The sequence below is a fragment of the Melospiza melodia genome, chromosome 22, assembly GCF_035770615.1.
Source record: "Melospiza melodia melodia isolate bMelMel2 chromosome 22, bMelMel2.pri, whole genome shotgun sequence".
In the NCBI taxonomy this organism is placed as follows: Eukaryota; Metazoa; Chordata; class Aves; order Passeriformes; family Passerellidae; genus Melospiza; species Melospiza melodia.
Genome location: NC_086215.1, coordinates 9,110,826 through 9,132,688, shown reverse-complemented (window position 1 = coordinate 9,132,688; position 21,863 = coordinate 9,110,826). Strand labels below are relative to the sequence as shown.

The 21,863-nt window shown below is 55.9% G+C and overlaps 3 protein-coding genes across 10 annotated transcripts in view; 2 read left to right on the top strand and 1 right to left on the bottom strand.

The window, feature by feature from the left end:
* The window catches only part of RAPGEF1 (Rap guanine nucleotide exchange factor 1), an 85,643-nt gene extending 73,109 nt beyond the window's left edge, over positions 1–12,534 (top strand). For all 8 annotated transcript variants that reach the window (XM_063174476.1, XM_063174475.1, XM_063174473.1 and 5 more), the window contains 10 exons: positions 3,432–3,520; positions 5,513–5,601; positions 5,975–6,160; positions 6,317–6,401; positions 6,605–6,699; positions 7,132–7,210; positions 7,356–7,457; positions 7,873–7,970; positions 8,313–8,441; positions 8,963–12,534. In XM_063174476.1, the coding sequence (XP_063030546.1) occupies positions 3,432–3,520; positions 5,513–5,601; positions 5,975–6,160; positions 6,317–6,401; positions 6,605–6,699; positions 7,132–7,210; positions 7,356–7,457; positions 7,873–7,970; positions 8,313–8,441; positions 8,963–9,113 (1,103 nt within the window). In that variant the 3' untranslated portion in view covers positions 9,114–12,534. The remainder of the gene's footprint in view (positions 1–3,431; positions 3,521–5,512; positions 5,602–5,974; positions 6,161–6,316; positions 6,402–6,604; positions 6,700–7,131; positions 7,211–7,355; positions 7,458–7,872; positions 7,971–8,312; positions 8,442–8,962) is intronic.
* Positions 12,535–13,125: 591 nt separating this feature from the next.
* Positions 13,126–15,170, bottom strand: PRRT1B (proline rich transmembrane protein 1B). The gene is made up of 3 exons (XM_063175003.1): positions 14,196–15,170; positions 13,920–14,054; positions 13,126–13,833 (listed from the first exon to the last, which is right to left on the bottom strand). The coding sequence occupies exons 1-3, from the start codon at positions 15,168–15,170 to the stop codon at positions 13,687–13,689; spliced, it is 1,257 nt and encodes a 418-aa protein (XP_063031073.1). The 3' UTR covers positions 13,126–13,686.
* An 847-nt stretch (positions 15,171–16,017) lies between these two features.
* UCK1 (uridine-cytidine kinase 1) lies at positions 16,018–20,960 on the top strand. The gene is made up of 7 exons (XM_063174479.1): positions 16,018–16,122; positions 16,338–16,497; positions 17,190–17,286; positions 17,384–17,526; positions 17,606–17,700; positions 18,787–18,835; positions 19,474–20,960. The coding sequence occupies exons 1-7, from the start codon at positions 16,036–16,038 to the stop codon at positions 19,659–19,661; spliced, it is 819 nt and encodes a 272-aa protein (XP_063030549.1). The 5' UTR covers positions 16,018–16,035; the 3' UTR covers positions 19,662–20,960.
* Positions 20,961–21,863: the final 903 nt, after the last annotated feature.

Below are 21,863 nucleotides of genomic sequence, written 5' to 3'. Positions count from 1 at the left end.
CTTTGAATTTCAGGGCAGTGGTGCTGTAGGAGTTATGGAATGGTTGTGGCATCAAAGCAGGAAAAAGGGATATTGGTTTGGGTCTGATGGCACTGGGAGGCTGCCCAGGTGCTGCTCTGCTGACACCCTGTATTTTCAATTTACTGTGCCACCTCCTGTCTCACTCTGTACCACTTGTGTCCTGGCAGCCACCCAGACCAGTTCAGAGAGGGAATCCACAGTACAAAAGATGTGGGGGAGGAGAAGGCACATTAGCAACCCTGAGCTCCAGATTTGTTAAAACCCCTCTTCATCTGCCCAAACCCAGGCACCACACACATGAGGCAGCTCCTTTCCAAGACCTGTGGCAAAGACAGCCTTTGCAGTGTTTCCAGAGAATTATTTGAACCTGCCAAACACATTTGTGCTGATGGCCTTAACCAGGATTGATCTCCTTATCTCCTGGGAGGCAAAGCACTAACCTCTGAATCACTCAGTGCTCAGTTTAGAGGTTGATAGTCAAAGGGGAAATATCTTTCATGTACATTTTTAAATGACAGGGGTTTTACTGTAGCATAAGATGTTTGCAATTACTTACCAGCACCATTCAGCTAGCCAGAAAATCCTTCCCCTGACAGCTGTGTTTCCCAGTCTGCACGGGCATAGAATGCAGGCAGAAAGGACCGAAGATAGGAACACACCAGAGAGGAGGAGGCAGTTGATTGTGCCAAGGCTGGAAATGTATATTAAAGAAAAGTCTAAATGAGATGGTGGAAATACCCTTATAAACATGCTGTAAGTGGGATAGAGAAATTTCTAAACTTCTTGCTCTCTGGAATAAGCATGACCACAAAAAACTCCCCTACTGTTCCTGCTGAAACACAGCTGCCTGGTGAGGGGGTGAGTGCTGGGCCTGCAGTTCATGAACAGGGGGCTCTGAGGGCTCTGCAAGCAGTGGGGTGAGAGCTGTGGGGAAGCCAGAGCAGGATTTAAAGTGCCCAGTGGTGCAGCTGTGCAGAGCTGGGGCAGGGGACAGTTCCAGTGCCTGAGCTCAGCCTGCCAAGCCAGGGCTGAATGGAGCACGGAGGAATTTGTGCTGTACTAACCCACTGCCTGGGTGACTGAGAGGGTTAATGAATTAAGCTTACAATGAGAAGAATTCCAGGCTTGTAAATCAATCAGCCAAAGGCACAGAGGGGTAGAGTTAAGAGGCTTTCCTTTAAAGATGAATTTCTTGGCAGCTTCAAGTGCCAGAGCAGACCAGCTGTATTACCTCACGTTGCCTTTTGGGCAGATGGGAACCCAGAATAAATGTAACTCCACGCCCTGCTGCATGATGCTTCTTGTCCATTTGAGTTTTCTGAAAAAGCTAAATGGCATAAGGGATAAAGAGAGACCTGTGGTCTTCAGGAATAAAATCCCTGGTCAGTTGAGTGCTCACAGCCACACACACTTGCTGTGAGTGCAGGGTTGGGGCTGGACAAGGCCTGGTGTGAGCACTCAGGCTCTGTTCTGTCACCCAGAGGCAGCAGCACTCCTGATTTCAGGGCAGGAGGAAGGTGAGGTTGCTGCCAAGAGGAACAGTGCAGGTAGAGAGGCAGAGCTCTCCCTCTGTGCCCTGCTCCTTCCACCTCCCAGCAGTGGCTGTTGCAGCACGTGCCTGTGGGGTGATGCCTGCTCTGGCTGGGACAAGCCCTGCATGTGCAGCCCAGCCTGGGCAGGCACAGCAGGAGCTCTTGCCCTGTCTGCCCCTGGTGCAGAGCTCCTGGCAGGGCACAGTGCCATCCCCTTGTGCAGTGCCCCTGGTGCAGAGCTCCTGGCAGGGCAGGGTGCCATCCCCTGCACACCCTGCCCCTGGTGCAGAGCTCCTGGCAGGGCACAGTGCCATCCCCTGCACACCCTGCCCCTGGTGCAGAGCTCCTGGCAGGGCACAGTGCCATCCCCTGCACACCCTGCCCCTGGTGCAGAGCTCCTGGCAGGGGCACAGTGCCATCCCATTGTGCAGTGCCCCTGGTGCAGAGCTCCTGGCAGGGCACAGTGCCATCCCCTGCACACCCTGCCCCTGGTGCAGAGCTCCTGGCAGGGCACAGTGCCATCCCCTGCTGCCCTGCCCCTGGTGCAGAGCTCCTGGCAGGGGCACAGTGCCATCCCCTGCACACCCTGCCCCTGGTGCAGAGCTCCTGGCAGGGCACAGTGCCATCCCCTGCTGCCCTGCCCCTGGTGCAGAGCTCCTGGCAGGGGCACAGTGCCATCCCCTGCACACCCTGCCCCTGGTGCAGTGCTCCTGGCAGGAGCACAGTGCCATCCCCTGCACACCCTGCCCCTGGTGCAGAGCTCCTGGCAGGGCAGGGTGCCATCCCCTGCACACCCTGCCCCTGGTGCAGAGCTCCTGGCAGGGGCACAGTGCCATCCCATTGTGCAGTGCCCCTGGTGCAGAGCTCCTGGCAGGGCACAGTGCCATCCCCTGCACACCCTGCCCCTGGTGCAGTGCTCCTGGCAGGGCACAGTGCCATCCCCTGCACACCCTGCCCCTGGTGCAGAGCTCCTGGCAGGGCAGGGTGCCATCCCCTGCACACCCTGCCCCTGGTGCAGAGCTCCTGGCAGGGGCACAGTGCCATCCCCTGCTGCCCTGCCCTGCTCTGTGCTGCCCCTAATCCCCAGGGCTCCCATTTTGGCGCTCCTGTCCACAGGGATCAGGCATTGGCACTGCAAGTGCTCTGCAGTCCTCACCTGACATCTGCATTCCTGTTTGCAGTTTGTGCGTTCTTCAAATTCCATCCCCTGTGCCCATGATAATGCCCAGAGCCTTTGCAATTCCAGGCCCTGCAGCACCTTGTCCTGCAGGTGGATCAGCGCAGGCTGTGTGCACCCATCTCTGTTGGGGCAGCATCAGTTTTTGTAGTGCAATTTGCTTTTCTTTCGGCTGGAAATAATCTTGTAAATCAGTGTAATCTTCTATTTACACTGTCCTGGGATGGATTTCGTGGAACTCAGCAAGGGCAGAGGATCTGCAGCCCCACAGCATGTGCTGAAACACATATGTTCCTCATTGGGAGGGCAGAGTGACCTGCCTGAGCCCCAGAGACAGAGCAGGCATCACCTCTTGCCATCAGATCTTCTTTTTTAAGCATCCCCAAGGTCTGAACTACGTTTTTCCCTGACACATTATTGGTAGCTCCTGTCCCACAAGCAGGTGTTTTTCACTGACCCTTTTATGAGGCACAAGCCCGAGTGGGAGCCAGGGCCAGCCCGGTGGGGACAGGGCAGTGTCACTGCTGCTCCTGTACCAAAGGGTCCATCTGCTGGTAAGGACCAAGAGCACAGCCTTCCTGGGAAGTTCACTCACACCAAAATGTGTCCCTGTCCTCCTCTGTATATCTGCATTCAACCTCACAAGCAGCTCCTTTTTCTGAAAGCAGAGTTGACTGAAGCTTTTTTGCTTTTTCCCCCAGATCTGGTGCTGTACTGTGAAGCCTTTCTGACCACGTACAGGACATTTATTACCCCTGAAGAGCTCATCAAGAAGCTGCAGTACAGATATCCTTTTGTCAGAGGCAGTTGACTCCCATCAGGAGTCAGAGCTGGATGGTCAGTGTGGAGAGAGCTGGTGGCAGGGTTTTGGTCAAAAGCCTGCTGGCAGCATGGTCAGGGATGTGCTGGCCCTGGTGTGTCCCAGGCAGGAATCCCTTCACCTCCACTCTCTGCAGTGGGAATTGCTGCAGGGCAGGTCCAGTCACAGTGGATACTGGGCCTGAGTTGTCTCCTGAGGGGTCCTGGCAGGGTAGAGGAGCAATTCAGATTTTTTGTGTGTCACTGGGGAAATGTGTTTTATTTGGGACATCTCATTTGTGGAGTGGGGACCAGAGAACCTTCTGCCTTCCAGAGGAGCCATGGGTATTCCCTGCATGGGAAAGTGTAGTTTAATATTAGAGATTATTAAACCATCAAGGCTTTCTCTCTCTTACTGCAATAAACTCAGCCCTGAAGATGCTCTTGGCCTCCCAGCCCTGAGCTGAGCTTGTGCCTGGGAACCCTGATATGCAGGGTGAGCATTCCTGGCAGAGGATGGAGAGGGGCTCTCCCTGAGCACCCTGCTGCCTTTCCTTGCCCCTGGCTCTGTTCCCTGCCAGCAGAGCAGGGCAGGCTCTGTTGGCCCTGGTGGCTCTGTTGGCCCTGGTGGCTCTGGTGGCCCTGTTGGCCCTGGTGGCCCTGGTGGCTCTGTTGGCTCTGGTGGCCCTGGTGGCTCTGGTGGCCCTGGTGGCCCTGGTGGCTCTGGTGGCCCTGGTGGCTCTGGTGGCTCTGTTGGCCCTGGTGGCTCTGGTGGCCCTGGTGGCCCTGGTGGCCCTGGTGGCTCTGGTGGCCCTAGTGGCCCTGGTGGCTCTGTTGGCCCTGGTGGCTCTGGTGGCTCTGGTGGCCCTGGTGGCTCTGTTGGCCCTGGTGGCCCTGGTGGCTCTGGTGGCCCTGGTGGCTCTGTTGGCCCTGGTGGCCCTGGTGGCCCTGGTGGCCCTGGTGGCTCTGTTGGCCCTGGTGGCTCTGTTGGCTCTGGTGGCTCTGGTGGCCCTGGTGGCTCTGTTGGCTCTGGTGGCTCTGTTGGCTCTGGTGGCCCTGGTGGCCCTGGTGGCTCTGTTGGCCCTGGTGGCCCTGGTGGCTCTGGTGGCCCTGGTGGCCCTGGTGGCCCTGGTGGCTCTGTTGGCCCTGGTGGCTCTGTTGGCTCTGGTGGCCCTGGTGGCCCTGGTGGCCCTGGTGGCTCTGTTGGCCCTGGTGGCTCTGGTGGCTCTGGTGGCCCTGGTGGCTCTGGTGCTGTGCAGCCACGTCAGAGGGAGCGTGACGTCACCGTGTCCTGCTGCAGCTCGTCAGTGCCATCTGCAGCAGAGCTGCTGCTCTGGATCAGCAGCCAGGGACACAGCACGGCTCAGCCAGGTGACAATCCTGCCTGGGCTACCCCTGCCAGTGCTGCCTCACTGATAACCTTGCTCTCTGTCCCTTTGTCCACCTGGCAGAAGGTTTTTCAGCCTGTGCTGTCGCCCCTGTCACTGTCCTTGCAGCAGATTGGGCAACCAGGAAGGTGGAGGTGACATCTGGGATCTGTTGAGAGCAGATGTCACAGACCAGTGGGGGAGATCACTGTGGGGAAGTGCTGCTCATTAAATGCCACCTTAGAGAGAACAATTTCAGGGTACACCTGCTCTCAGTTCTGTGAGGTGTCAGTTCCTCCTCACACCCCTGCTACCAGCAGCTGGTGTCAGTTTAATGCCATCTCAGTGTCCCTTATCTCCTGGAAATCAAGCACCAGTTTCCATCAGGACAGAGCAGTGTTCCCTGGCCGTGTCCAAGGCAAGGCTGGATGGAGCTCTGAGCAACCTGGGGCAGTGGAAGGTGTCCCTGCCCATGGTAGGGAGTGGAACTGGATGATTATTAAGGTCCTTTCACCCCAAATCATTCAATGATTTTATGATTCCTTGGGGCAGTTGGGAATTGCACTGATGCTGATGGGGCTACACTGAGTTAATTCTTTAATTTACAACCAACATATGAGAAGTTTTGCCACTTCCCGGACACGTTCAAGAAGAGAGTCAGTAAGAACACCTTCTTCGTGCTGGTGAGAGTGGTGGATGAGCTGTGGTGAGTTCCTTTCTTCATTTTGGGATGCAGGGTCAGTAACTCACAGAAACCTGGCAGCTGGGAATATGTGGGTTTTAGGGAAGATGCATTTTTTTAACCCAATCTGTAATGACAGCTGAAATCCCCCAACCCTGACCAGTGGGACACCTGTAATGCTGAACTCTGTTGGAAGAACAGATTGTTCCTGTGTGTCCTAAATGGGTCAGTGGTTTGAAAATAACAAATAAAAGGAGAATCTCTGGGAAAGAAAGAGCTGGGAAGAAGAGAAATTTCTGTTGGTAGGAAAGAGCAATGAGACTCAGTACAGATACAAACCCCAGAGCTCAGTGTCTCAGCTCTGATGCCTTCCCTGCATTTTCCACCTTCCTCCCAGCTTGGTGGAGTTGACAGAGGAGATCCTCAAGCTGCTGATGGACCTGGTGTTCAGGCTGGTGTGCAGTGGGGAGCTGAGCCTGGCCAGGGTGCTGCGCAAGAACATCCTGGATAAGGTGGATCAGAAGAAAATGCTGAGCTACGCCAACTCCATCAAACCTCTCGCAGCCAGAGGGGTGGCAGCCAGGTGAGGAGAGGTGTCTGTGACCATACCTGTGTCCTCTGAGAGCCAGGGCACCCCTTCCCTGGCAACACAAGAGTTTTCCTCGGTTCAAAATGCAAGAAAGATAAGAAAACAGGTCACGTTTGCTGAGCCTTGGTACTTCCTGGTTGTTTTCCACAGGCCAGGGACACTGCATGATTTCCACAGCCATGAAATAGCTGAGCAGCTGACCCTGCTGGATGCTGAACTCTTCTATAAAATCGAGGTACAGAGATGAGGATGGGCTGAGGGCAGTGGGAGGGTTTGGACCTTCTGCCAGCTCTCCCAGGCACCTGCTGGACTGTGGGACACAGCTGATCTTGTGCCAGCAAGTGCCTGTGAGCACAGGCTGCAGCTGGGAATCTTGGGGAGGAAATCCCATTTTAATGTGTGGTATTTTCACACCCCTCTCCTCTCCTTCCTTGGCAGATTCCAGAAGTTCTGCTTTGGGCAAAGGAACAAAATGAAGAGAAGAGCCCCAACCTGACACAGTTCACAGAGCACTTTAATAACATGTCCTACTGGTAAGGAGCTCAGAACATGGCACTGAACTGTGCCTAACCTCCAATGCCTTGCAAATATTCCAAGTATTTCTCATAGACTTGGGTTCCTTTGTTACAAATGGGATAATGTGTATTTTTGGCCAGGAAGTAGATGCAGAGCACTCATCTAAGGCCCCAGAGCACAGCAGAAATAAAATAAGGAGGGTCTTGTAATCCAGAGGAATTAATTATCAGTATCACTGAGCTCTTGAAACAAACATTCCCCTTGCAAATAAATGCCCTCTGTGACAGTATCCTGTCTTTGCTGTGGATTAGAGTGCTCCATTTAAGTTTGAGGTATTGTGAACTTTTTTGCATTGGCCCATCCCTATTAGTGATCAGCTTTCTTAATGAAACACGAGGAAATCTGATCTCTTCTTAAGCAGGTTTATCTTTTATTGTCTGTTCTTTCAGGGTCCGTTCAATAATTATGCTACAAGAGAAAGCCCAGGACCGAGAGAGGCTGCTCCTTAAATTTATAAAGATTATGAAGGTACCAGTTTGTTTTTTCCTGTGAATCACACACACACTGCTGTCTAAAGGGGCAGGGGAGTGGGGCCCTCTGCTTGGTAGAGCTGTTTGGTGCTAGAAGGCTTTTCAGAGCTCTCAACTAACGGGAATATTCTCCCTCTTGACAGCACTTACGAAAGCTGAATAATTTTAATTCCTATCTGGCCATTCTTTCTGCACTGGATTCTGCACCCATCCGAAGGCTGGAGTGGCAGAAGCAAACCTCAGAGGTGAGGAGCAGTGGGGCCTGTGGGCTTTGGGGCAGGCTGAGTGTGGTTATGTGTGAAAGAGCTGAGTGGTTTTACATCCCAGCAGTGTCCCAGGGCGCAGGGATGGTGGATAACTCCTCTCCAGTGGGTAAAACGCCGCAGTGCTGGAAGCCTTCAGTGTGGCTGGGCATTCTGACAACTGCAGGAGTGCCAGCACAGTCACAGGGGACAACAGCCTCCTCCTCCTCCTCCTGCAGCCCAAGGCTGGGGGTGGCTGAAGGCAGCAATGTGAACACCCCAGGGTTGGGCTGAGTAAATCAGCTGGAGGTGTTTGCAGCATGGCATTACCTCCCTGCTCCGTGTGGCTCTCAGGGGGGAGGTGACAGGGAGAATGGCTTGGCAGCAGGGGTGTCAGCAGGGGATTTGTGTGCTGCAGGGCCTGGCTGAGTACTGCACCCTGATCGACAGCTCCTCGTCCTTCCGCGCCTACCGAGCGGCCCTGGCCGACGTGGATCCCCCCTGCATCCCCTACCTGTGAGTGCAGCTCCTCCCCTGACACTGCTCTGCACCTTCAAATGCCTCCTTCAGGGATTTCTCAGCAGCTGCTGCTGAGCTCAGCCTCTGCCTTTTGCCCAGCCCCTGGGGTAAAGCAGCACCGTGCCACATCAGCCCATGGGTGCTCTCTGGAGCAGTTTGGCTGGGGGTGTTGGCATCTCAACACCTTTGGATCTGCTGCTGGGGAGTGTTTCCCTCTGGATAAGGTTGCCATTCTGGTGGCAGTGGGAGGCTGTTGGATTTTGTTGGGCTGCCCTTTGTGACTAACCTCTGTGTCTGTTTGCCTTCTCCCTTGGGCTGCTGCCCCTTTCCCTCTTTCAGAGGCCTGATTCTGCAGGACCTGACCTTTGTCCATCTGGGAAACCCTGATTACATTGACAGCAAAGTGAACTTTTCCAAGCGCTGGCAGCAGTTTAACATCCTGGACAGCATGAGGTGCTTCCAGCAAGTGTAAGTGCAGCAGTGGGGCTCAGAGGTGGGGACTGGGGCAGGGGCTTGGACATGGGAGCCCCTGGGCAAGGAGAAGGGAATCTAAAGGGGAAGGGAGTTGGAAGGAGAGCTGGGAGCAGCAGGGCTCTAATCAGTCTCCTTCCCCCTCTAGGTTAGATAAACATTGTAAGGGCATTTTTCTGATATAGTTTTGGGATCCAGATAAGTTTTGCCTTCAGGTTTTGCCGTTGCTGGTTCCTGTGTTCTCTGGGATGTTTGGGATTTTCTTCAGTGCTGTCTTGCAGCAGAGGCAGCAGATCTACCTGCTGATTTCTGTATGATAAGTGCCTTTTTCCCCTCAATTCAGCAGCAGGTTTTCCCCTCTGTGGTGTGACACCACTGCCATGAGCACAGGGCACAGCCCACACACACACACACAGTTCTGGGTGTCCTCAGAGCAGGACAGGGACAGGGGTGGCCCAAAGGCAGGAGAGGAGCCCAGGCAGCCCTTGTGTAACTGCAGCTCCTCTGTGGCTTTCCAGACATTACGACATCAAGAGGAACGACGACATAGTGTCATTCTTCAACGACTTCAGCGACCACCTGGCTGAGGAGGCCCTGTGGGAACTGTCGCTGAAAATCAAACCGCGGAACATCACGAGGCGGAAAACAGATCGGGAAGAGAAAACCTAGGAGGAGGGGTTGTGTGAGGAGAATCGCTCCGCAGAGGCGCCGAGGGCAGCTATGAGACTGGAGTTCGATGTTTGTACCTGTCACTGGATGACACACCCTCCCTCCCAGCTGGCAGCCAGCCCTGGGGGTGGCCATGCCGGCCGGCGCAGCCGCCGAGGGCAGAGATCGATCGGCCGGAGCTCGCTGCACTCGCCCTCCTCCTCCTCCCGCCCCTCTGTGCCATGAACCAGCTTTAACCCCGGGGACAGAGCTGTGTGGAAGGAGTGTCCCACGCCAGCGTGATGCTGGTTTGCTGGCCTGTTGCATTCAGGTGTTCCCTGGCTCTTGTTTCCATCCCGAGCAGGGGCAGCAGGAGCTCAGCGCCCACTGACTCGTGTCCGGAGCGGCGTTGGGCAGCAGCCGAGGAAGCCAAGGGTTGGAGTCTCCCCTGCAATGCCACCTTCCCAACGTGTTCGTGAGGATGGAAGTGTCTCCTGCTGCCTGCCAGAGGAGCTCTGCTTCCAGAGAGCTGCTTGTGTTTACAGGGGTCTCGGCTCACCCCAGATCTCTGGGCCTTCTTCACGGCAGGAAGGCACCGGTCGTAGATGCAGAAGAGGCACTGAAAATATGGGCAGGGACCCGCCATCTCCAGTCATCACACCCCCCTCCTCCTCTCAGATCTCGTTATTTAAGCAACAGTAAATCCCTCTGGACCTGGAAACACGGACTGCCCAGGTACTGGGGGTCACCTGCCTGTGCCCCCGTGTCTCTTAGCGATGGTACTTAGCTTTTGCACAGGAAATGCTGTAGGATACAGACTGTACATACCTAGTGTTTAGAACCCCCTGGAGATTTTTGATGCATGTCTGAATACCCATGAGTTTATAGGAAAAAAAAAACACAAGACAAGTGCAAACCAGTCTGTATAAAATCCACAACCAGTGACAATGTTGTTCCGAGTGCTGGATAAAGGAGGCTCGGGGCAGCCAGGTGGGCACTGGCTGCAGAGCAGGGGCTGGAGCCTCCTCAAGGAGCCAATTCTGGGTTGGGAACCAGGAAGGAGCCCTGTGCCCAGCTGAGCCACCCTGTCCTCCCACCCACTCCTCTCTCCTCTCTCTGTTGCCAAATGTTTTTCTCTGGGGGTCCCTGTTGGACCCTCAGTGCTGTGCTTTGAGAGCTGTGCTTTGGCAGGACCCCCAGCCAGTCCCTGTCCCCAGTCCTGCTGCTGCCAGCAGGGCAGGGACAGCCCAGCACGGGAGGGCAAGGCAGGGGTGTCATTTCCCACACACACAGTGTTAACCCCAATCTGTTCAGTGTGCCTTATTCAGCCCTTGTGTCCCCCTCTGTGTCCCACCCAGCACAGCCCCAGCCAGGCCGTCTCACATCCCTCCTCTCTGTCCTGCTCCAGTGGTTTGCAGTTGGATTGTGGGTGTGAGTGTGTCCTGCAGGTTTTGCCAGACCCTCCTCAGCTCCCTGTCACGTTGTCAGAGGTTTTTACAGGGTTCTGGCAAATTCCTGCAGGTTTAGGGCAGCATCTCCCAAGGAATACGGAGATGGAGTTTCACAGAGCATCCTTAACTTATTTCCTAATAGCAGCTCTGTGCCTGCTAAAGCCTCTGTTTGTTCTGGGTGAATCAGAGCTGCACTCCTTTCCTTCTCCAAACAGATTGCAAAGCCTTGGCCAGCTCTGCCTGGCTCTCAGGAGGGAGTGACAGCCCAGGGTATAACCCTGCTTTGTTATTTTCCTGAGCACTCAGGCACGAGGATCACACGGTGGCCAAGCACAGAGAGACCCCCTGCCCATGAGGGCACCTGGGGGAGGGCAGTGTGGGGTCCAACACAGTTCTGTGCAGCCTCAGAGCAGGAATTGTTCATGCTGAACCACAGGGTCTGAGCCAGAACACTTCAAAAGTTGTTTATTTTCATGGCACTGAGGGCATTGGAGCCGTGTGTTCTGTCCAGCCAAGGCTTTGCATTCCCCAGAGGCTTCCCAGGAAGTCATGTCCATGTTTCCTTTGTAAATAAGATCTTTTAAAAGCCCAGCATGGTGAAAAGGGTGATGAATACACCCAGGATGTGGTGTGGGCTTTGCCCTGGTGGCTCTGGAGTCACAGCCCTGGGGTTCAGGGGGACAGGAGGGGCCAGCTTGTCTTCATCCAGCTGAGTGACCGTGTTACCTGAGGGGTGAGCAAGTGGCTCGGGCACACAGGACACCCCAAAACTGGCACTGACTGGGGTTCCACAGGGCTCCACCCCTGGCCCTGTGCTCTTCAGCATCTTCACTGACAACCTGGACACAGGACTGGAAGGGATACTAAGGAACTTTGCTGACAACACTAAATTTGGGCATCACGATATAAAAGAAGATATTAAGCTATTACAGAGTGTCCAAAGGAGGCCACAAGGATGGGGAAGGGTCTGGAGGGGCCCTGTGAGGAGCAGCTGAGGGCACTTGGTTTGTTCAGCCTGGAGGAGACTGAGGGGGGACATTGTGGTGTTCAGCAGCCTCACAAGGGGCAGGTGCAGATCTCCTCACCTGTGAGCAGTGACAGGACCCAAGGGAACGGCTGCAGCTGTGCAGGGAGCTTTAGGTTGGAAATCAGGAAAAAGTTCTCCCCAGAGAGGGTGGTGGGGCACAGCACCAAGCCTGTTTGAGATCAAGAAGTGTTTGGATGGGATTTTTGCGTTGTCCTGTGCAGGGCCAGGAGTTGGACTCGGTGATCCTGATGGTCTCCTTCAAGTCAGCAAATTCTGTGATCCTGAGATCCCCAACCAGCAGGAGCCGTTTCAGGTTCTTCCCTGCACTTGAGCCCACAGTTAGCACCAAAGGAGGTTTTGGTCTCTGCCCTCTGCCTACCCCCAGAGCCGGAGGCTCAGCCCGTGGTGTGGGGATGGGAGCTGAGTGCCCCCAGCTTTCCTCCCCCTTCACCCCTTCCTCTGCTGTCATCCCCAGCTGAGCAGTGTCCCAGCCACAGCTCCTGGCTCGTGTCCCACCCTCAGGCCAGGCTCTCAGGGCTGGAGGGACCCTAGAGGAGGGTCCCCCACCTGGAGCAGCTTCAGAGACCCCCCCATTCTCCAGGAGCAGAAACCCAGAACATCCTTGTGCAAGACTGGCCATGAGTGTGTCCCCATCTTGCAGGCAGCATCCTCACCTCTCTTTAGGGAGAGGGAAGAGTCTGAGTGCCCTCTCACACGGGGCAGGGAGTGGGGAGAAGCCATGCCCCCCGTCACCAGCCCCCTGCCCCAGGCCTCTCCCCCAAGCAGTTCCGTTGTATTATAGATTTACCACTAACCCCCATGGTGGCATCTTCCTGCAGACATTTCAGACCTGTAACTTTTATATTAAAGACAAATAAAACACCAGTAACGAGCCTGCCTGATGATCCTGTTTACAGTGCATGCACAGTCTGTGGATTAAAGTGACAATCGAATCCGCCTCTGGCGCTGGTGTGGCCTCGTGTTTTCTCGTGTGCCTCTTTCCCCTTTATTTTTTCACTATAAATTTCTTCCCTCTCTCTGCCAAGATGGCTTTGCCTCAGTACAAGGGGAGATCTTCTCCTGTCACCTTCCCTGGGCTCTGGTGTCCCCGTGTCAGGGTTTTGGCTGCCCAGCTCCCAGCGTGTGCCCAGCCCGTGCATGGCCGTGTGCCCGCAGCCGAGGGCTATAAATAACCCCTCCATGGAGCTATTTCAGTCCTGGACAGGGTTCAAAATTCCTCTGGAAATAATTGTCACAGGCCAGCTTAGGAGGAGAGTGCCCAGACACTGACCTGAGCACGTGGCCCCTGTGCCAGGGCTGGAATGTGGGGCTGCATCCCAGGGAACCAGCTCAGCTTGGGGGGACACTGTCTGCCCACAGCTCAGGGTGCCCCCAAACTGCCCAGGCCAGAGGCACAGGGAGATTCCCCTTCCCTGGTTCCCACCTGCTAAACCCTCATTTCAGCTGTTGCAGGAGAACTTACCCTGAATTTTTTGGTGGGCAAAGGCCATGGCAAGGGGAGATGTAGGCCCTCGGTGTGCAGAGAAAACAGAAGTTTTGGCTACAGCTGTATTTTATTTCAGTCTGGAAGCAGCAAGAGGTGGCAGTACAGGGGTGGGTGTTGTGTGGTGGGGTGTGTGTGTGCAGAATTACCATAGAATTGCATACATGAGTTTGTATGTTACACTATTAATGACCAGCGAGGGCTTCCCACACACCTGCTACTTCTGCTCCACCTCCAACCCCAATCCTACAAGATGCTCCCTCCGCACCTGAGTCCCATTGGCAGCTCCAAGTGGGAGCCCAGAGCAATGGGATTCAGCATCCTGCAGCAGAGCCTGATCCCACCCACGGACCCTGCCCAGAGCTGGATCCGGCAGGATGCAGCATCTCCCTGCTCCGGGCTCCTCCGGCCCTGGGCTGAGCAGATGCCTCAAGGCTCCGGGGCAGCTCCCCGCCCCACCAGGAAGGACGGACGCTGCCCCACAGCCCCAAAAACACTTCATTGTCACTCATTTCCACACAAGGATGTGGCAACTTCACCTGCCCGTGCCCCATACCCCCGCGCAGGTGGAGCCACCAGGAGCTCTCGGCGCCCTGGGGCTCAGGGTCCTTGTCACAGGTACAGGGACACCAGCACGTAGACGATCCAGCTGATGGAGGCGAACAACCCGATGAGGAGGCTGATGAGGACCAGTGACTGCGCTTTTTTGGATGCCAGGTACGCCTGGGCCATGTCCCCACGGGCGAGGGCAGCGCGGGTCTGGGGCAGGGAGAGAAGGGGAGCGCTTAGAAGAGACCCGCAGCACCAGGAGGGGCTTCGGGGCTGCCCGGTGAGTCCTTGCTTACCTCGTGGGAGTAGACGAGGGCCATGACCCCGGTGATCAGGCAGCAGAAGAGGGTCACTAGCACCGACTCCACCGTGTAGTCCTTGGGGCGGTGGTGCCCGCGGCCGGCGGGTGAGGGCCCCGGCGGCGGGTGGTACTGCGGGGGAGGTTAGAGCTGCTCCCCGCCCGGGCTGTGCTGCTCAGGGCACCGCGGGGACCCCACAGACCCGGCAGGGAGATAAGGGGTGAGCCCTGCTGCAGAGCGGGGCAGGAACGCACCGGGGTGGGGGATACGTACCGGGCTGTAGGGCAGCGGCCCGGGGTGGAAGCCCGGGCCTGGGTAGGGCCGCGGTCCCGGCCCCGGCGGGTAAATGACGGGACCTTGCTGGGCATAGCCGGCTGGGAACGGCGGGTAGAGGAGGTGGTAGCTCTTGGGGTCCGGGGGCGAGTACGGTGGAGGAGCCCCCTCGAAGGCTGAGTTGGAGACAACCGACACGGCCACGGGCCTGTCCCCGGGGGCCGCGGGGGCGTCGCTGCGGGGGCCGGGGGTGGGCAGCGCCCCGGCTGCTCCGGCGGGAACCCCGGTGGGAGCCCAGGCCGTCCCGGTGGGAGCTCCGGGGGTGGGCAGCGCCCCGGCTGCCTCGGTGGGAGCCCCGGGGGTGGGCAGCGCCTCGGTGGGAGCCCCGGGGGTGGGCAGCGCCTCGGTGGGAGCCCCGGGGGTGGGCAGCGCCTCGGTGGGAGCCCCGGGGGTGGGCAGCGCCCCGGCTGTCCCGGTGGGAGCCCCGGCCGCCCCGCTGCCGTCCCCCGGCTCCGGTCCCCGCGCGGCGGGGCCGCGGGCCTGGGGCCCGGCTGGCGGCTCACCGTCCATCCGCGGAGAGGCCTGCGGGGACAGGGAGGCTCTGATGGGACGGGACGCTCCCGGCACGGTCACCCCCGGTCCGGGGTGCCATGGGGCTGCCCTCGTGTTCCCCCCGGTGCCCCATCCCCGGCCCCACTCACGCCGGTGCCCGCGGGCTCCCAACCGCCGCCGCTCGGGGCCCGGCCCGTTCCGGCCCCGCCGCGGCCCCCGAGCCCCGCGTGGCCCCGCGCGGGCGGCGGGAGCGCAGCCGGGCCGGTTAATCATTGACCCGCTGCTGTTTGCCCAGGGCCCGCGGGCGGCGCCGCCCCGCACCGGCCAGCCCGGCCCGCAGCACCGGCGGCTCGGGGTGCGCAGGGACCGGGAACCGGGCAGGCAAACGGGGCTGGACAGCGGGTCCGGGTCCGGCCGGCCCATGGAACCCGTGATGGGCGCCGGGCAGTCAAGAAGCTTCAATTTGTTTGTGTTTAAACATATGATTTGGTTTTATTTTAGAATATTGTATTTACATGTAGAATGTGGTGTGTGTTCCGGCTCTATTTATACACAAAATGTATATAAAATCCTGCATATTGTAGCTATAGCTATTAATGTTTAGCATGTGTGTGTGGCTATCTCTATCGCACCCACGCACAGGATGTGTGTGCACACACTGTGTGTAGGTGTCTTACCCATATGTGTGTTTATGCATCCTGGTGTCTCTGTGTTGGACCTTCAGGTGTTTCTTCACAGTTCCTGTGTACAGCGCTCTGCACACACCTGCACTCAGGACCAGGGGTACAACACATATGGGAACAGGTGTAAAACACACACGGGAACAAGTGTAAAACACAGGGGAACAGGTGTAAAACACACATGGATACAGGTGTAAGACTCGGGGGACTCAGGTACACATGCACGTGGGTACAGGTGTCAAACACACACGGAACAGGTGTACACATGCACATGCTTACAGGTGTAAAACACACAGGGAACAGGTGTAAAATACACGGAACAGATGTACACATGCCCATGGGTACAGGTGTCAAACACACAGCCGGGGACAGACACACGCTCACACACACGCTCACGCAAGTGTCAGGATAAGACAGCGTTGTCTGTAGCAGGGCAGAGCCGTCCGGCTGTCCGTCTGTCCGTCTGTCCGTGCCGGTGCTCCGGCCCCGGGGCTGAGGCCGGCTGCGCTCGGCGCACGAGGCCACGCCCCCTCACGACCACGCCCTCACCCAGGCCCCGCCCCCGCCCCTCTCCACCTCCGGCCCCGCCCCCCGCCGTCCATCCCGCCATGGCGTCCGCCGGCGGCCCGGACGCGGAGCGGCCGCACCCCAAGCCCTTCCTCATCGGCGTCAGCGGCGGCACCGCCAGCGGCAAGGTGAGCCCGCCGTGCCGGGGCCCTGCCGGGACCGTGCTGGGGCTGTGCTGGGGCTCGCCCCCGGCGGCCCGCGCGGCGCGGGACCTGCGCGGCGCCCGCAGGGCATCGCCGGCGGCGGTCCCGGGGCTGCGCCCCGGGCTGAGGGCGGGCTGGGGGCCGGGCCGCAGGAAGGGTCGGGGTCCCCCCGTCCCGGCTGAGCCCCCCGTCCCGCTCAGTCCACAGTGTGCGAGAAGATCATGGAGCTGCTGGGGCAGAACGAGGTGGAGCAGCGGCAGCGGAAGGTGCTGATCCTCAGCCAGGACAGCTTCTACAAGGTGCTGACGGCCGAGCAGCAGGCCAAGGCCCTCAAGGGGCAGTACAACTTCGACCACCCGGGTGAGCCCCCACCGGCCCGGCCCCTCCAGGGCTCGGTCCGTGCTCGGAGCGCAGCTGGGTTTCACGGGAAGTCCCCGTAGGAAATGGGAAGTGTTGGAGAACAGAAATGTGCTTTCCCCTAGCAGAACATCCATTTGTCCTTCCCGTGTGCCCGTTGTTCTGGAGCCGTGCAGAGGTGCTGAGCATGCCAGCCTGCTGCCTGCTCCACTCCATGCTCTTGAGAGGCTCCCTAATGAACCACAGCATTCCCCAAATCCTTTCCTGTTACTTCTTGTCCACGCAAACAGCTGCTCCCTTTGCCCGGGGGAGTGCTGTGGATTGTAGGCGGGACAGGGAGCTGCCCTTGGCTGGAGTCTGGTGCCTGTTGGGTGGGTAATGGAAACCATGAAGGATGCCTGGGGTTTTCCAATTGGCCCTTGATTAACAGATGAACAAAGTCGCAAAAGATTGCGCAATTACTAAGCAGGTTGATAAAATTATAAAATGACCGGCTTTACCTTTGAGCTCTTAATTTCATCGTGTTGTAGCTCAGAGTGCTGTGGTGCTAGTGGTAGGAAAGAATAAGCTGCAAGTTCCTTTTTTATGGTGAAATACCAGGCAGAGGGTTTTTCCTTTGGGTCTGGAAAAATCTGAGCAGATCATTTGATACAACAGCATCTGAAAGTCCTTCTCTTTGAACTTTCCTCCCGCAGATGCCTTCGATAACGAATTGATGCATTCAACCCTGAAGAACATTGTTGAGGGCAAAACGGTTGAGGTACCAACGTACGACTTCGTGACACATTCTCGGTAGGCCCTGCCTTTGCCTGAGGTCCTGGGTAGTGTGGGGATGTCCCCAGCCTGGGCACAGAGCCTGTTTAACAGCTCTGGGTGTTCCTCCCGGCAGGCTGGCAGAGACCACGGTGGTGTATCCTGCTGATGTTGTCCTCTTTGAGGGGATCCTGGTGTTCTACAGCCAGGACATTCGGGACATGTTCCACCTGCGGCTCTTTGTGGACACGGACTCTGACGTCCGGCTGTCCCGCAGAGGTAAAGCCCTGCCGTGCCCCTGCTCCTTATCCGTCCCCACCATGGGACAACAGTCAGGGCTTTTATCTCCCTTTCCCAGTTCTGCGAGATATGAAGCGTGGGAGGGACCTGGAGCAGATCCTCACCCAGTACACCACGTTTGTCAAGCCTGCCTTTGAGGAGTTCTGCTTGCCGGTACGAAGCCTCTCACTAATTTCATTTGTGGGGTCTTCTTTTTTTGGGGAGGGCTAGAGGAGCAGGGTTGTTTGGGAATTAGCTGCTGTAGGGGCAGCAGTGGTGGCTTTTGGTATTTGTATTTCACAAATCCCACGTTCTCCTCTCTGCCTCATGTCTTCAACCATTTCAGGCTGGTTGTTAAGGAACTGAAATGGTCCCTTCTGCTGGCAGAGCACCATGGAAATGCCTCAAGCAGGTTTTCTCACTGCTGGCTGCTGGGGCTATTTAAGTATGGGTCTCTCTGAATGAAAGGCTCCCACTCTCAGTTTATTCTTAAGTCTTGTAGGAAGAAAGAAAAGCTTGGTTTCCAGCAGCATTTCTCAGAGGGAACACTGGTGAAAACCTGGTGCAGACCATTCTAGCTCTGCTTGCTACACCATGTAGTGTGAGGCCAATTTAGGTACTAAAATAATCAAATTAATTTGTAAAAAACCCTATGAGAACAAAATCCAGTAATATGTGGATTAAATAAATTGGAAAAGGCTAACTCAGGCGCCTCTTGCCCTAGATCAAAGGAATTCTGGGATTCTAAAACTACTCATTAGAAATGCTGAATTTGTCGGCTTTTTTGAGCTGTGGGGAGGAAGAAAAAGCAGGAGTGCTGTGGTGGCAAAGATCAATAAAATGTTATCAGAGGCAGGCAGGAATTTCACATGCACATTGGATACCTTGGCTCTCAGCAGAGATTTACAGTGCCTTGCGAAATGCTGATTAAAACCAGCTCTGGGCAAACAGACCTTGCCTGACATGGGCACTGTTTGAAGGCAGCTCAAATGGGTAAAAGCAGAGGACTCCACACCTGACCTGCTCTTTCTACCTGGTGATTCTCTGCAAAGAGACAGTAAGAAGAATCCCTGAACTTAAATCCAGTGCACATTTCCCAGTGTGATATTGGAATTTATTTAGGTTGTCACCATGAGAGAGAGCTTTAACTTACAACCCTGGAGCACTTCCATCTTTGCCCAGTTTTCTGCTTGCTTCTTCCTGGAATGAAGCTGACTTCTCCCATCAACAGCCTCCTCCACCACTGTTTCTGTTTTGCAGACAAAGAAGTATGCAGATGTGATCATCCCCAGAGGCGTTGACAACATGGGTAAAAGGGATTCCCTCATTTCCCTGGGGAGAGACCATTGGGGTTGGGAAGAGAGCAGGAAGCATCCTGCTGCCTTGAATGCCTGCTCTTGAGGATGGGGTTCCCTCATTTCCTTGGGGAGACACCTTTGGGGTTGGGAATGGAGCAGGAGGAGTGCCTGCTCCTGAGGAAGGGGTTCCCTCATTTCCTTGGGGAGATACCTTTGGGGTTGGGAATGGAGCAGGAGGAGTGCCTGCTCCTGAGGAAGGGGTTCCCTCATTTCCTTGGGGAGACACCTTTGGGGTTGGGAAGAGAGCAGGAGGAGTGCCTGCTCCTGAGGAAGGGGTTCCTCATTTCCTTGGGGAGACACCTTTGGGGTTGGGAATAAGCAGGAGGCACCCTGCTGCCTGCAGTGCCTGCTCCTGAGGAAGGGGTTTTGCTGGAGGGGAGGGAGCTGCTCAGCCTGATCAGAAAGCCCAGCTGCTCAGCCTGTGGAGGGCTGCAAAAGTGACCTGTTGAGGTCTGACCTCAGTGCAGACAGCAGGCAGAGTTTCATTTAAAGGCTTGTTAAAACTTGAGCAGGGCTGGATGCTCCACATTTTCTAGCTAACTCATCCAGGAGAGCCTTCACGTCCTCTATTCCCCGTTCCTCTCTGCAGTTGCCATAAACCTGATCGTGCAGCACATTCAGGACATCCTGAACGGGGACATCTGCAAGTGGCAGCGGGGGGCGCTGAACGGGCACGGCCGGACGTACAAGCGGCCGTTCCCGGAGCAGGCCGAGAGCGCCGCCGTGCTGGCGGCCGGCAAGCGCTCCCACCTCGAGTCCAGCAGCCGCCCGCACTAGCCCGGCACGGCCTCAGGCTTTGCCTCTGCTCCACACCAACACTGAAGACAACTTTGGCAAAGGACTTCCACGGAATGGTTGGTGAAGTGCCCCTTAAGTCGTCCTAGCAGCGGAGGGGATCCTGGTGGGAATCTGCTCGCAGAGGGGAGAGGAAGGGGTTGGCCTTCCATCCTGCTTCCCTCAAACCCTTCCCTGTTCTCTCTGAGATGTCTGGAGTTGTTACTTGGTGATGAACTGGTAAAGGCAGTGTTACTTGCCTTTTTTTTAATTTTCACAATGAGATCTAATGCTGAAGATTCCCCTGAGAATTAAGCACTGTCAGGTGACTAGCAAGATACCCCATTTCCCTGATGATGGTCGTCTGTAGCAGGAAAATCTGCTGCCTCTTGGGTATTTTTCTCTATATCCAAGACTAGCTCACATGCTGTTAATTTTAACAGGCTCTGACTCTTCTCCACCTTGTTGGCACCTTGAGTTGTGGCCATGCTCTGCTGCTGGCCACCTCCTGGCCTGTATAGGCACCTCTCCCTTGAGATAGGGGTGAGACAGGGACTGACTGGGACAAATGGGAACTTGCAGTTCACCAGGGGACAGGCCCAAGAAGTTTAGTGGTTCTAATGATTCCTAATTTATTCCTTTCCAAGCTCCTGAATCTTGCAACACTGTTTGGTTATTTTTTGTACCCAGTGTGCTTTACCACAGTTACTGAATGTGTGAGCTCCAACTGGATTGAGTTGCTCATGGAAACAGAACCCTGACCTTGTCAGTATTAGTGTCTTTTAGTGCATTCTGTACTGCTGGTTGCAAATTCTGCTGGGCAGAATCCGTCCACTTCCAGAGATGGCTGGTGAGGTCAGCAAGGGGGAAACTGGGAATTGCAGGACCCTCCTCCTGCTGGCACTGGCAGCTGCCTGGACACCCTCAGACAGGGTCAGAGCACTTGCCTTGCACTCCAGCAGCTTCAACTCAAGAATGTCTGGCTTTCTAAAAAGAGCAGACAAGAAGTATAAACAGTGATATCCCAGTTTCTGTAGTTTACCCCAGATAAGTGATACTGCAGCAGCATGAAGAGTCGGTTTGGGAAAAACTGCAATGAAGTGCTGGTTGGACCTTTGAAAATGTCCTTGTGATACTGTTCTTGAGTCTGGACTTAAGGTGTAATTTTGAGAATGAGGGTGGGAGGGAAATGTTACTAAGAGGAACTTTTTCATATTTGGTAATTTTCTAAAAGCAGGGTTTGGCTGTGTTGGTTGTGGGTGTGTTACTTTGGCTAATAAATAAATGAACAGTGATCAGAAATGACCATTTTTATAAAAGGTAATTCTGGTACATTCACACCGCCAGCAAAAAGGCACAGAAAGAAACACTGCTGGAGGGGCTTTTATACTCAACAGTTCTTTCTCCCCTTAACTCAGAATTGTTACTTTTGGTTCTGTTGTGGCTGAAAATTTAGAGAAAAAACTCAAACTTAAGCAATGAGTCTGCACTTCCATCCCTATAGTATTTTCAGCCTTGGGAAGGGGTGGAGGGTTGGTGTCTCAGTGACAGTTCAGTGGTACTTGTGCAGTGCCCAGGAGAAGGCAGAGCATTTCCTGCCTGCTGTCTAGCTCAGGGTGACAGACTTAGAGCATGAGCTACTGCCCTGAAGCATTAGCTCTCAGGGCTGATTGCAGTAGGAGCAAAAACCTGCTCTGAATGACTGTGGTGTTGGATCATACCTTCCTCAAGGGTGGGGGAGCCTTGAATAGAATTTTTTAGAGCAGTGAGGAACTGCACAGCCCCTGGGGTGTGGGAATGCTGCTCTGGCAGCTTTGTGCTGCCCTGCAGGACCTGCTGCTGCAGCCACATGGAAATACAGCAATGGAATGTGGCCCAGGTACTACAGCCTTGCTCAGACACCGGGGCAGAGCCGTGACAAATTCCCCACTGAGTCCCCAGTGCTTCACCTTCACCTCTGTGAATTCTGTGCTGGTGCAGGCCTGGCCACGGGCTGGGTTTCAGTGTTTTCACCCTGAACCCATGTGCACAAGCTGGAGCAGGTTTCCTTGTCAGCAGAATCAGTCCTACCCTGCCCAGAGTTCCCTTTCCCATGGGACCTGAGGTGTAATGGCAATACTGGCACTTCTGGTAACAGGCCTCAGGCCTCACATCAGTGCCACATGGCCAAAGGATTATTCCAGCTTTGGCTCAATTCCTGGCTTG